The sequence below is a fragment of the Chiloscyllium plagiosum genome, unplaced genomic scaffold (genome assembly GCF_037043375.1).
Source record: "Chiloscyllium plagiosum isolate Xiang-an unplaced genomic scaffold, Cpla_swu_hap1 HiC_scaffold_23, whole genome shotgun sequence".
In the NCBI taxonomy this organism is placed as follows: Eukaryota; Metazoa; Chordata; class Chondrichthyes; order Orectolobiformes; family Hemiscylliidae; genus Chiloscyllium; species Chiloscyllium plagiosum.
In genome coordinates, this window is record NW_028270161.1 from 18,357,779 (window position 1) to 18,372,520 (window position 14,742).

The following is a 14,742-nucleotide window of genomic DNA, read 5'->3' on the forward strand; positions in this document are numbered from 1 at the left end:
GAATAGGAATTATGGGATCATAAAAGTACCAGCTTGCGGAGGTGAATAAAGTGGTAGTCAAGCCAAACAGATGTGAAAACGAACTGGTAGACAAGTTCATCCCCATAATTTGAGAAGAGTTAACGCAATTTTTTTAATAATACCTACATTTATACGAGATGTCTATACAATAGTTTACTTAACTTGTAAGTTATTCTATCTGCGAGAATTGGCACATTAAAACCCAACATATATAAGAGCCAACATTGTCAAATTACTCAATCTTCAAAATTAGAAAAAAATGAAGTCAATTTTTTGAAGCACAAGAAGTTCTTATTCAGCATTTTGATGACTTTCTCCTAAGTAATTCTCAACAGCTGTAAGCTATCACCACCAAAAATGTGGAATGGTTTAATATTTGGCAAGTTGTGAAAATCTAAATTTTGCTGAACTAAACCCAATTTTTATTTGGTGAACCAGCTTCTTTCATCCTCGAGATCAATACAAAACAAAATTAATCTCAATTCAGCACAGAAGGGAACATAAATGGTCTCTGGAGACCCTCGCCAAGATACTCAGTACAATTACATACCTAACGCATGCTAAGAAGAGTGCTTTTACAATTGCTTTGTATTTGGCAAACATGTGCCAAGCCTCTGTGTAGCTCTCATTATATGGCTATACACCTTTCTTGTGTTGCAGGTGCAGTTGAGGTACAGCATAGCACAACCTTAAAAAATAGTAGCACAGAGCTGGAATAAAACCACTGAGCCAGTTCTGGACATAGTATACAATGGTGCAAAACAATTATGGGCTGCATTAAGGCACATGTGCACTAACAATAGCTGACAAAGAAACCCAGGAAAAAAAAACATTTATTGTAATTTCAAAACATTAAAGATTTCACTGAAGAGTTGACCTTAAGATGCATGGCTGCCTTATTGTTGGCAAGATGGAGAAATGAAAAAAGGGAGAAAACCACAAGGGGCAAAAAACAGATGCCTGCCTGGTGACAGCTAGAGCTTAGCCACTTGCATTTATCCCAACCCCAAAACTGCAGAAAATTCACAATTCAATTCAAAACAAAAAGCCATAGCTTAATTTCACCAAGCCAAAGTCTTAACACTTTTGATTCCAGATACATTTAAATAAGTTTGGCTCTTGTTTTGCTAACAGAGAAAGTCCTGTGACAGAGCAGGAGCAACTTAGGACATTTTTGATGATAACCATGTATTACTGCTACCTCTGATAAGTATCGTAACCAGAAAAAACATCAAGCAGACCCAAAGCAAAACAATTCCAGAAAAAGGCAAAAGCATCTAAGAGGAGCGAAGTATAATTAACTTTACTCCTGGCTCCACAAGTTCTCTTTTCCTTTTACCACCAATTACCTATTTTGAGCTTCCAGTATTTACATTTTACCTTGGATAGAACTCATTTGCACAATATTGAGCCACCTTACACATCCTTCTCTTCTCCAGATACCTTGCTAAAGATGGTCTAGAGACTCCGTCACACTCTACTACATTGCCTCGGTGGCTATTACCTGTGGATGCTCATTCACAGCAGGGCATCGTGGCCAATTCTATTCTCAACTAGCGCATAGCCTGAGTCATCAGGAGGATGATCTTTAGTCAACATTTACCATGCCATCCCAAGGCACAATTCCAAGAGAAGAATCTTTTATCACCCGGCTGCAATGGTGTCTCCTAGTGTGCATGCTTTAGGTACTTGCTGTACAAACATCAAGTCATAATGGGGACCCTTCAAATCCTCAATGCCACTGCTCCACTGGATAAGATCAGTCATCTCAACATAAATACAAAACAAGTTGTTATGCAAGTACTTACCTATGGAAGGAGATTTGAATGGGTATTTGTCTGGTAGGTCCACTCTAACTTTCCATACACCACCTTCATAGGGAGCTAAACAATCAAGAAAACAAGTAGTTCAGTGACAGACAAGAAAGGTGTAACAGCAAAGACTATAAAATGATTCCTCAAAAATCCAGAATTAACAAGTGTAATAGTGGTACAATATGATATCCAGGGATGGTGACTCAGTGGTAATGTTATGGTCTAGTACCTCTTATCTGCTGCAGTACCAGTCTGACAAAGAGTAAAGAGGAGGGAAAAATTTTACTTCACCTCATACTCACCAATCTGCCCATCACAGCAATAGGAGGGACCATGTAGAATTCAAATTGCATGCTCTTACATTCACAATAAATGTGATAGACTAAGAACACATCTACCAGCTCAGAAGTGAACACACCATTATACATTGAGCGCTATCACCATCAGCTGAAGAACTTTCAACTGTCATCTTAACTTCATGGGCCAGCATATGCTTCACGATACTAAACTAAATCATCCCTGCTGTAAAGAGTTCAAGAAAGCAGACCAACAGGAACACCTGAATGAGTTTCCAATCTTGTGAACCTCCAGCAGGATTACATGCATGCTAAGCAGCAGAACATGATAAACTGCATGTACAGTTAAGCAATTCCATAACCTATAATCCTGCTACAACCAGTCATGAACAGGAGGGGACAATTAAACAACAGGAAGAGAAAGCTCCACAAATATCCCCAAAAATCAATGAGAAGCTAATCACATCACTGCAAAGGCAAGATTGAAGCATTTCCAATCATCCTCAGGCAAAGCCACTAAGTAGGTGATCCACCTCAACCTTCTGGAGCCTCCAGCATAATAGATGGCAATCTGTTGCAATTCAATGATTCAATTCACTATGTGAAGTGGTGAAATACCAGAGGGCACTAAATATAACAAAAGCCAAGTTCTGGCAACATTCTGGCCATAGTATCAAAGAGTTTTGCTCCAGATTTAGCCAAATCACAGTCAGACTGTTGCAGTACAGTTGCACCTACTTCATAATGTGGAAAATTGTCAAAGCATGTTCATAGAAGTCGGATAAATCAAATTCTACTTCTTACCACCCAAACTACTCATTTATTGAGTCACAAAAGCACTGCAACAACCTGCTCACCTACAGTCATTTTGGGCTCCCCAACCAGGACCACTTGGCCCTTGGCTTCATTACAACCATGATCCAAACATGGATCAAAGGGCTGAACTCACAGCACCTTTGGCAAGTCTTATTCTGATTTTCTGAATACAATGCTCACCACCAGTCCATTGTGTTCCAAAAACAGAAACATGCTTTAAAATTAAAAGGAACTAATGCTTGATTTGCCTATTCACTCACCAAAGTGGATTCTCCACACTCAAGTAAATTAGATCCCAAACTGCAGAGCTCAATATTCCCACTGGAAAACTGCTTTCTGAATTGCTATGCCCTTGACACATTTTTGACCTCTCCATTATCCTTACATGAAAAGGATGATTTCTGCAAAGAGACCAGAGCCAACTCTCAACAGGTGGCCAAACACTGGCTTGTATTTTTTTCCCCCCACAAAAAATGCTGTTAAGTGGAAACTGCTATTTGGAAGTTTTGTTTTAAAATATTAAATAGTAAAACTCCACAGACATTTATAGTCTTTGTTAAATTGAACAAACTGAACAAAATTTGCAGTCTTGTCACAATCAAGATATTGCTTTCCAATTGCAGCCACACAACATAGGAAAAGATTAGTGTCGCAGGTGTTATATTTTGGTAGTTCAAAGTTTTCACATCTTAAATTGGGCTAACCTCAAACTGCCAGCTATTTATATAGGCAAGACAGAAAACTAAAACCATGAATCCACCAAGCCAATCTGAATCGACCAATTTGTTTTCACACTGATCTTCCTTCCTCCTTTTGGATTATGTTTGTTCCTCAGATTTATGCAGCCATAGAAATCTTAAATTTTAGTATTGTTAACACATCAAAAGGAAACCATTTGGTCTGTGCTCTTGTTGACTCTCTGCAAGAACTCACACAGTCACATACCAAGTATATACCCCTGCAATTTTATTATTAATTTTCTAATTATCCTACTCTCTCGGTGAATCTGCCTCAATCACTGTCAGACAGCACATTCTAATTTCTACCTGCTTGGTATGTGAAAAAAAATTAACTTTGCTTTGTTTCTTTTAACAATTGTCTTAAACCAGTGTCCTCTGATTTTTGATCCTTTCTTTCCCATAGGAAGAAGGATGCCCCTATTTCGTCTGTTCACATTCCTCATGGTTTTGAAGATTTATACTTATATAAATTGTGGATGCTTTGTCGAGCTGAATGGAAATGACCATTATTCAATTTATGATGATACTGACATATGATTTATATTTAGGGAGTGGAGGAGGAGAAACTAACTGCAGCCAGATCAATCTATCGTGTCCAAACGCATTCCCAGCATGGATCACTGGATAACAGCCCAGAGTCGTAATTTCATAAGAGTCTTCGTTCATAACCCAATGTACAAAACACATGTGTGCTGAGTGTACAGTTCTGGCAAGGATCAGCAAACTCATCATGAACTGGTATTTTTCGAGTGCATGATTCATCACCTTACTGAGAGTCAGGAGCTTTCTCACTCAAAGGGAGCACCGAGAAACTGCCTACTTCACTGAACTTTTGGACGAACAATTTTAACATTAGTTTCCTTGGCTCAAAATGCAATGTCATTATCATACCATACAGCACAAGAGTTGCAAGCAAATCCATCTGGTTTATACGCAGTCTTTTGTTATCCATGTCTAGATTGTACAAATAGTCAATGCTAGCAACCTACATACTCTCCTCTGTTGTCATTCTTACAATTATTTAGATCAGATTCCTGAAGACTGACATCCATGAACTGGCTCTTTACATTTACGTGATTAAATGCAGCTCCTCTATTCCTGATCCACAAAAAGGTCACTTCAATTCTATGCTCATTAAGGAAACATGAGCTGGGACAAATTCAAGGTTGGATCACTGACTCCTCTCATTCATATCCTTCTTTCTGGAGTTTCTAGGTCAAATTTCAGGGGACTGGAGAGAAGCAACCAAAATTACTAATGATCAGAATAACTACTTTTGGACAACCATGAATAAGTTTGGGAAGAATAGCCAATTGCTCCCCTCTTTTATCCCTTCCTTAATTCAAATTAAAATGAGAAATAAGAACATAACACCTGTGCCACATTCAGCCTGCAAAATAAAGAGTCAGGTAAAGCAGTATCTGTACTGCATTTTATAATAACACCCTCTGTTGATCTTATGTGGACAGACTGAAGCTCGAAGACACTTGTGAATTTTCCAACAGCCAGAAAAAGAGCTATCAAAAAATGTCAGTCACCAGGATGAAAGTACATCAATATAAAACTTCATACCAAAGCCAAGCCCAAGTACATTAAAGTCTAACTACTGACCTTGCAAAGTAAAGTTATCAGAAAAGAAAAATCAGAACAGGTTGTTCCAAAGTCTAGAACAGTAATTCTTTGTTCAAATGAGATCAAAGCTAATCAGAGACCCTTCAGCTCCTCAGTGTAATTAGCCACATTTGATGCATGACTACACAATTATTTGGTTAGCTTCATTCAAATGCAGGACAACTAAAAAGTGTTATTTGCTGGAATGCTCAAAGTTAAGTCTTCTGAAATGCATAATAATCAAACAAAATAGGTGCTGTAGTGGACAGTAAAAAAGAATACCTCAGTACTGGGCCTCTTGCTGAGATATTTGTATCATCGATAGTCACAGAGGAGGTGCCGCAAGATTGGAGGTTGGCTAACATGGTGCCACTGTTTAAGAAGGGTGGTAAGGACAAGCCAGGGAATTATAGACAAGTGAAGCCTGATGTCGGTGGTGGGCAAGTTGTTGGAGCGAATCCTGAGAGTCAGGATATACATGTATTTGGAAAAGGCAAGGACTGATTAGGGATAGTCAACATGACAGAGTGGGAAATCACGTCTCACAAACTTGATTGAGTTTTTTGAAGTAACAAAGAGGATTGATGAGGGCAGAACGGTAGATGTGATCTATATGGACTTCAGTAAGGCATTCGACAAAGCTCCCCATGGGAGACTGGTTAGCAAGGTTAGATCTCACGGAATACAGGGAGAACTAGCCATTTGGATACAGAACTGGCTCAAAGATAGAAGACAGAGGTTGGTGGTGGAGGGTTGTTTTTCAGACTGGAGGCCTGTGACCAGTAGAGTTGCCACAAGGATTGGTGCTTGGTCCACTACTTTTTGTCATTTACATAAATGATTTGGATGTGAGCATAAGAGGTACAGTTAGTAAGTTTGCAGATGACAGCAAAATTGGAAGTGTAGTGGACAGCGAAGAGGGTTACCTCAGATTACAACAGTATCTTGACCAGATGGGCCAATGGGCTGAGAAGTGGCAGATGGAGTTTAATTTCGATAAATGCAAGGTGCTGCATATTGGGAAAGCAAATCTTAGCAGGACTGATCCACTTAATGATAAGGTCCGAGGGAGTACTGCTGAACAAAGAGACGTTGGACTGCAGGTTCATAACTCCTTGAAAGTAGAGTCGAAGGTAGATAGGATAGTGAAGATAGTGGTGTGTTTTCTTTTATCGGTCAGAGTATTGAGTACAGGAGTTGGGAGGTCATGCTGCAGCTGTACAGGACATTGGTTCGGCCACTGTTGGAATATTGTGTGCAACTCTGGTCTCCTTCCTATTGAAAAGATGTTGTGAAACTTGAAAGGGTTCAGAAAAGATGTACAAGGATGTTGCCAGGGTTGGTGGATCTGAGCTACAGGGAGAGGCTGAACAGGCTGGGGCTGTTTTCCCTGGAGCATCTGAGGCTGAGGGGTGACCTTATAGAGGTTTACAAAATTATGAGGGGCATGGATAGGATAAATAGGCAGAGTCTTTTCCCTGGGGTCGGAGAGTCCAGAACTAGAGGGCATAGGTTTAGGGTGAGAGGGGAAAGATATACAAGAGACCTAAGGGGGAACATTTTCACACAGAAGGTGGTAAGTGTATGGAATGAGTTGCCAGAGGATGTGTGGAGGCTGGTACAATTGCAACATTTTAAAAGGCATCTGGATGGGTATATGAATAGGAAGGGTTTGGAGGGATATGGGCCAGGTGTTGGCAGGTGGGACTAGATTGGGTTGGGATATCTGGTTGGCATAGATGGGTTGGACCAAAGGGTGTGTTTCCATGCTGTACATCTCTGACTCTACAACAGGACTTTGATCAGATGGGATGGACCAAAGAGTGGCAGATGGAATTTAATTTAGATAAATTTGAGGTGTTGCATTTTTGTAAGACAAATCAGGGCAGGACTTAAACACTTCATGGTAAGGTCATGGGGAGTATTGCCAATCAAGGAGACCTAGAGGTGCACAGTTTCTTTAAAGTGGACTCACAGGTAGACAGGGTAGTGGAAAAAGTATTTGGTACATTTGCCTTCATTGGTCAGTGAACTGAATCTAGGACTTAGGACACCATGTTGCAACTGTACAGGACATTGGTGAGGCTACTTTTAGAATACTTCACACAATTTTGGTCACCCTATCAAAAAGATGTTGTTAAACTTGAGAGGGTACAGGAAAGATGTACAAGGATATTGCTGGGACTGGAGGGTTTGAGCTAATCGGTAGAGGCTGGATGGGCTGGGGCTATTTTCCCTGGAGCATCGGAGGCTAACGAGTGACCTTAGAGATTAATAAAATCAAGAGGGGCATGGATAGGGTGAATAGCCTAGGATGGCGGAGTCCAAAACTATAGGGCATAGGTTTAAGGTGAGAGGGGAAAGATTTAGAAAGAACCTAAGGGGCAGCTTTTTCACAGAGACTGGTGCAGGTATGGAGCAAGCTGCCAGAGGAAGAGATGGAGCTGATACAACTACAACGATGTCAATACACCAATGTTGCAAGAATTGTTTTATTCATTCATGGGATAAGAGCATTTTGGGCTTGGCTCATTCACAAATGCCTTAGAGATTCAAATGCAATTGCAGTCATATGCACTTATTTTATAGATTGTTAAAAATCTACATTGAAACAATTATGAAACTTATGAACCTCAAGAGCATTTCTCAATCCGTGTTACTTAAACAATAATTGTACATAACCCAGAGCAGACTTAGTCCAACATGAAGATGCGGTTTTACAGTGAAGCATGGGAAGTGATGGGGTGCATTTGGAAGCTGGCTTAATACTGAAAACGATGATTGAAATCCAAAACTGCTGGATAAGCTCAGCAGGTTTGGGAGCACCTGTGGAGAGAATCAGTCAACGTTTTGGGTTAAGTGGCCCCTTCTCAAAACTAACCCAAAACATTAACTGATTTCTCATTACAGATGCTGCCTGACCTGAGCTTTTCCAGCAATTTCTGTTTTTGTTTCTGATTTACAGCATCTGCAGCTCTTTCCATGTTTAACAAAGAAAGATTGAAAGATGTGCAGGTTAGGTGGATTGGCGATGCTAAATTGGCCATAGTGTTCAGGGATGTGTAGGCTAAGTACATTAGTTCTGGGAAATATAGAGTAATAGGGTAGGGGAATGGGTCTGGGTGGGATACTCTTTGGAGGGTTGGTGTGGATTTGTTGGGCTGAAGGGCCTGCTTTCACACTGTAGGGATTCTAATTCTAAAAACCTTTATGTAGCATGTACATCAAAATGAAAGTTTTTCAACCATCGCAGGGATAAAATAAAATTTGTTCATATGAAGCAGTATTATTCTTCAGTCAATTAACAAGACTTGCAGATCCATTGACAGATTCAAACAAATCAAATTCATAAATTTCCTATTGCAGATTTCATTTAACCCAATGCATTAAAGAGTAATTACATAATATCTAAAGGGTAAATGAATGTTAAGTACTTATGAATACTTGAAACTTTCATTCCAAGCCAGATGTAAATCTAGTAAAATCAGCAAAGGGCAATGCAACTGAAAGCGGCTTGCCCTAATCATCCAAAATTCTTGCAGGTGCATTGGCTTAATTTGCTTTCCAGTTATAACCTTGATTTTAACAGCATTTTTTCGAAGCAAGATCTGTTCAGATTATTTGCATCAGTCAAGAATGTGCTGCAAATTCTAGGATTTTGCATCAAAAAAGATAGAAGGCTGACCATATCAGGTCGACTGCACCCAACTTGCATCATATCTTGAAACTTCCTGTGGATGCCAGAGGAAATAAAAGGTGTTGCAGAGGCAGCTAATGACATCATTCAACTCCTTTAGTGAATTCTCTTTTTAAAGAAAAGAGTTACAAACAACTAACACAAGCACACACGTTAGAAGCAGGAGTGGGTCCCTTGAGCATGAGCTGCTATCCAATAAGATCATGACTGATCCACTTACTCTACAATCCTAACTTCCTAAGTAATCTTTCAGATCCTTGCTCATCAAGAATCTAGCTACCTCTGCCTTAAAGAGCTCGTTCAGTTTTTTTTGAAATTGTTCTGTTGTTTCACTTGTGCTATTTTCATCCACTTTAATCATATAACATTTCAGCAAATACGCTTTGTAAAATCCATCTTTAACAAAACAACAGAAAAATCAAATGCTCAATAGTTACTATTCTATGTTAAGCATGAGGAATCTCTCCAGAATGAAGAAAAACAATCAAGTTAAGAGTTCAATTATTAATCTGCACAACAACTAAGGCTTAAAAATGACCAATGCCCCCTCTCAACTTACAAGTGCATTGGTGTTCTGCTGAGGCACAATGAAAAGGCTCTCCTGCATTTGTGAATTGACATCTTGCCGTTTTCCTGCTAATTTCCTCCCATCGCAATTCATCTACTTTTGGAGGGACTTTTCCATGGGTGTTAGTCACTGTCTGTGCAGGCTTGGGCATCAGGAGCCCTCACTTAACCATGGTACCAATTACTTGACAACCTGATGAAACATCAGAGCTGAGCCAAGGTCCCATTAATCGCCTGACATGCACATTATGCAAGTTTTGATAGATAGACAGGAAACATGAGCCCAGCATTTTGAACAATTTTTTTCACCCAATTCATGGATACAAAGGTCAATTCTAGGATGCAAAACAACCCTAGTGAGGTCGCGACATGCAGCATGGCTAAAGGAGAACCTCATGCCTCGACATAATCCATCTGCTCGCTTCACACTGCCTCGGATACTTGGACTCAAAATATATGAAGCCCTAATGAATATATCAGTCTATTGTTTATTGACTAAAGAGTGCAAGATAAAAATTAAAAGACAGCAACAAAAATTTACTCCAAGAACCAAAAGAAAGGATGTTTAATGAAGCAAAGTCAACAGGGACAAATGCAAGTAAAGTAACGTTGAGCCTATAACATTCAGAATATAGACAGTTATAAAACAACAAGTGGGCTTGCTTAGCTGAAGACCTACAGTTGTGACACCTTTGTCATTACCTGCAGTAATAGCAGTGTGAAGAGATCTTTTTGTCTTTTAACCAATTTACTTTCAAAAAAATTAGTGAAACTTGCAAGGTTGTAAAACCCATTTACTTCAGATTTTAAGTTTGCTCACTGAGCTGGAAATTTGTTCTCAGATGTTTCATCACCATGCTAGCTAACAGTGAGCCTCAGTTGAAGTGCTGGTGTTCTGTCCCGCTTTCTACTTGTGTCTTGGTCTATTAAGGTGGGTGATATTTCCAGTTCTTTTTTCTCAGAGGTTGGCAAATCCAAATAGACCCATTTACCAACCTCTGAGAAGAAGAACCGGAAATGATATCACCCACCTTAACAGACCAAGACACACAAATAGAAAGCGGAACTGAACACTAGGGCTTCAACAGAGGCTCACTGATGTTACCAAGCATGGTGACAGAAAATCTGATAACAAACCTTCCAGCTCAGCGACCAAACTTACAACCTGAACCTCAACCTGAGTTACAAATCTTAAAAACTGCAAACCATTTACTTCAAATCAGACCAAAACAAAACTAACCAAGAGATAATGAATCTCAAGGTCTGTTTCAGGGCAGCAATAGAAAGACTACATCAGAACGAAGATGGGTGGAGCTTAGAAAGGACCTCTGGTTTCAATTTATACAAGAGGTAGTTGCCATTTGGGCCCACTCCAAAGGAGGACAGCACAATGGTTAGCACTGCTGCCTCACAGCACCAGGGACCTGGACTTGATTCCACCTTGGGCAACTTTGTGTCGAGTCTGTCAGATCACAGTGTCGACATGGGTTTCCACTAGGTGCTCTGGTTTCCTCCCACAGTCCAAAGATATGAAGGCTAGGTGGATTGGCCATGTTTAAAAACTGCCCTACAGTATCCAGGGACATATAGGTAGATTAGTCATCATTAATTCAGGATCATGGATTTAGGGGAGATGAATGGGATGCTCTTTGGAGGTCAGTGCAAACCATTTGACCAAGAAAAACCATAAGACATAGAAGTGAAAGTAAGGCCATTCGCTCCATTGAGTCCACTCCGCCATTTAATCATGGTTGATGGGCATTTCAATTCCACTTACCCACACTCGCTCCATAGCCTTTAATTCCTTGCGAGATCAAGAATATATCAATCTCTGTCTCGAAGACATTTAACGTCCCGTCCTCCACTGTGCTCCATGGCAATGAATTCCACAGACCCACCTCTCTCTGGCTGAAGAAATAGCTCATTTCTATTCTAAATTGAAACCGTCTAATTCCACGGCTGTGCCTACGGGTCCTACTCTCCCTGCTTAACGGAAACAAATTCAAGCATCCATCTTTTCTAAGACATGCATTATCTTGTAAGTTTCTCTTAGATCTCCCCTCAACCTTCTAAACTCTAATGAATACAATCCCAAAATCCTCAGCCGTTCATCATATATTAGGCCTACCATTCCAGGGACCATCCATCTGCATCTCCACTGGACATGCTCCAGTGTCAGTATGTCCTTCTTGAGATGTGGGGCTCAAAATTGTGCAGAATATTCTAAATGGGGCCTAACTACAGCTTTATAAAGTCTCAGAAGCACACTGCTGCTTTTATATTCCAACTCTTTAGAGATAAAGGACAACATTACATTTGCTTTCTTAACCAAGGACTCAACCTTTAGAGAATCCTGGACGAGCACTCCCAGACCCCTTTGCACTGTGGCTTTATGAATTTTCTCAGTTTAGAAAATAATCCATGCCTGTACTCTTTGTTTTCTCCCCCAAAGTGCAAGAACGCGCATTTCATCAGCCACTTCCCGGACCACACTCCTAAACTGTCTAAATCTTTCTGCAGCCTCCCCACTTCCTCAATACTACCTGCCTGTTGGCCTAACTTTGTATCATCAGCGAACTTTGCCAAAATGTTACCAGTCCCTTCATCCAGATCATTAATATACAAGGTCAACAGCTGCAGCCCCAACTGAACCCTGTCACCAGGTGCCATTCTGAAAAAGAACCTTCTATCCCAACTCTCCGCCTTCTGTCTGACAGCCAATCTTCAATACATGCTAGTAGCATGTAGTGAACACCATGGGCCCTCACCTTAGTCAGCAGCCTGTGAGGCACCTTATCAAATGGCCTCTTCAGAAAATAGCCCATGCCACTATTCATCCTGCCAAAATGTATAACCTCTCACTTTCCCACACTATATTCTCACTGTATGACCCTCTGAGTGCAAGGACTGACAAATTGGCCAAATTAAGTGACAGTGCAAGTTTACGTAATTGTCAGCAGAGATAAAGCCTCACCAAAGAGAATGCAGGGCAGGCTAAATACCAAGTTGAATTTTGTGAGGAAGCAGAAGCTTGAATATCACCTAGTTTGACAAATGTGGAATAATCTACAAAGTTCAGTGAATCTTGTGGTAAAAAGAAAGCAAACTAAATAAACCTGGAAATATTGTGGTACAATAATTAGAACTAGGAATTGAGGCATCTTCAGAACGTAAATTAAAAATTTACCTCCAGAGATAGTAGTCCATGCAGAATTTTTAGACTTCAGATTCATCGTCTCTTGGTTAGTTTCTTTTTTGATCTGACGTAAATGGGTTTTACAACCTTTCAAATTTCACTGATTTATTTAGACCAATGTATCAGAGTCCAAAACAATCCTTTAAGACTGAAGAGAGAGAATTCTTGGAGCAAATAAGAATCCAAGCAGATAACTTATTTATTAATCATTCTAATCATTTTAATTTTCATTTAAAAGTGAACTTGTAGTTCTGTTCCTTAAATCAAGATACATTGATTCTTTTTAATATGTTAATGCTTTGTAACAGGATATAAAACCCAAAATCTTGGGATTATTTATCTTTCTGACAGCCAATTTCTTGGTGATATGCAAAGTAAAATCATTACCACAGGATCATTTTCACACAGCTTTACATCCATCACCAAATCTCATGCAAGATCAGAAAGAGGTCCTGTTTATTTTTCATGCTACTTGCATGAAACAATTAGTAAAAAGTATGGGTTTTCCAATGGCGAGCACCACAATTCTCCCTCGTCATACTTTCCTTAAAAGGCAATGTAGACTCTATTCGTGCAGGATTCACTGGCAACCCTGTTATTTCACTCAAACAAGAATCAATTACAAAAGCCCAGTGAGTATCGATTTGCACCACAGCTGACTCCCATCCAAACTCTCATCTAGAAAATGAGAACATCCAACATGGTCACAGGGTTAAACAGTCAGAAATAGTAACACTGGCAGATCCTGCTTCTCTTCAGTTCAGTAGCCTCAAAATCTAGTGCAATTTCGCACTATTATGTTGGCTAATCTTTATTAACTTTGTGGAAATTGTGTTTTATAGTTAACAGGATTAGGAAATTGGTAGGTAAACCATTAACTACTAACTACTGACTCAACCTCCATGTTCACCTTGAGAAGCCTGGACTTGGATTCCCAAGTCACTTTGGACTTCAGATTTCTGAATTTTCTCCCCATTTCGAAAATGATTAGATGGTTAGCACTGCTGCCTCACAGCACCAGGGATGTGGGTTCAATTCCTGCCTCGGGTAACTGTCTGTGTGGAGTTTGCACATTCTCCCAGTATCTGCGTGGGTTTCCTCCGTGTGCTCCAGTTTCCTCCCACAACCTAAAGATGTGCGGGTTAGGTGAATTGGCCATGCCAAATTTCCTATTGTGTTAGGTGCATTAGTCAGAGGGAAATGGGTCTGGGTGGGTTACTCTTCAGAGGGTCGGTGTGGACTTATCGGGCTAAAGGGCCTGTTTCCACACTGTAGGTAATCTAATCTAATCTAATCATTTAGAAAATAGCCCATGCCTCTATTCATCCTGCCAAAATGTATAACCTCTCACTTTCCCACACTATATTTCATCCACCATGTGTTTTCCCATTTTCTGAACCTGTTTAAGTCTTTCTGCCACCTCCCTGCCTCTCCACCTTACTTACCAGAATGCATAAAGTGAAAAGTTGTGGTCCCAACACCAATCCTTGTAGAACACGACTAATCATTGGCTTCCATTCTGAGAACGACCCTTTTATCTCCACACACTGCCTCCTGCCAGACAGCTAATCCTCTATCCATGCTAGTACCTCCCTCGAACACCATGGGCCCTTAACTTGCTCAGCATGCTCCAATGCACAACTTATTAAAACTGGAAGTTTTGATTGAGAATAGCCAAATTCTCAACTCACTTCATGAGCACTGCTGTGTAAAACAAATCAATGCCTCAATGAATACAAATACACAAACTACAAAGCAAAACTCTCCTTTCCTTCCTCCAGCATATTGTTATACCACTCAGAAATTAGACAGTCTGTCTCCTCTGCCTCTCCCTTCACCCAGTAAGATTCAAGGCACTGGTTTCTCTAAACATTGAGAAAGTGAGGATTGCAGATGCTGAAGATCAGAGTGTGGTGCTGGAAAAGCACAGCAGTTCAGGCAGCTCCTCTGATGCTGCCTGACCTGCTGTGCTTCTCTAAACATT

At 40.2% G+C, this 14,742-nt stretch overlaps 1 protein-coding gene across 4 annotated transcripts in view; it reads right to left on the reverse strand.

Moving 5' to 3' along the window:
- Positions 1 to 14,742, reverse strand: part of ube2h (ubiquitin-conjugating enzyme E2H (UBC8 homolog, yeast)) — a 117,941-nt gene that overhangs the window by 47,069 nt on the left and 56,130 nt on the right. For all 4 annotated transcript variants that reach the window (XM_087999421.1, XM_087999422.1, XM_087999423.1 and 1 more), the window contains one exon: positions 1,830 to 1,904. In XM_087999421.1, coding sequence (XP_087855547.1) covers positions 1,830 to 1,904 — 75 coding nt within the window. The remainder of the gene's footprint in view (positions 1 to 1,829; positions 1,905 to 14,742) is intronic.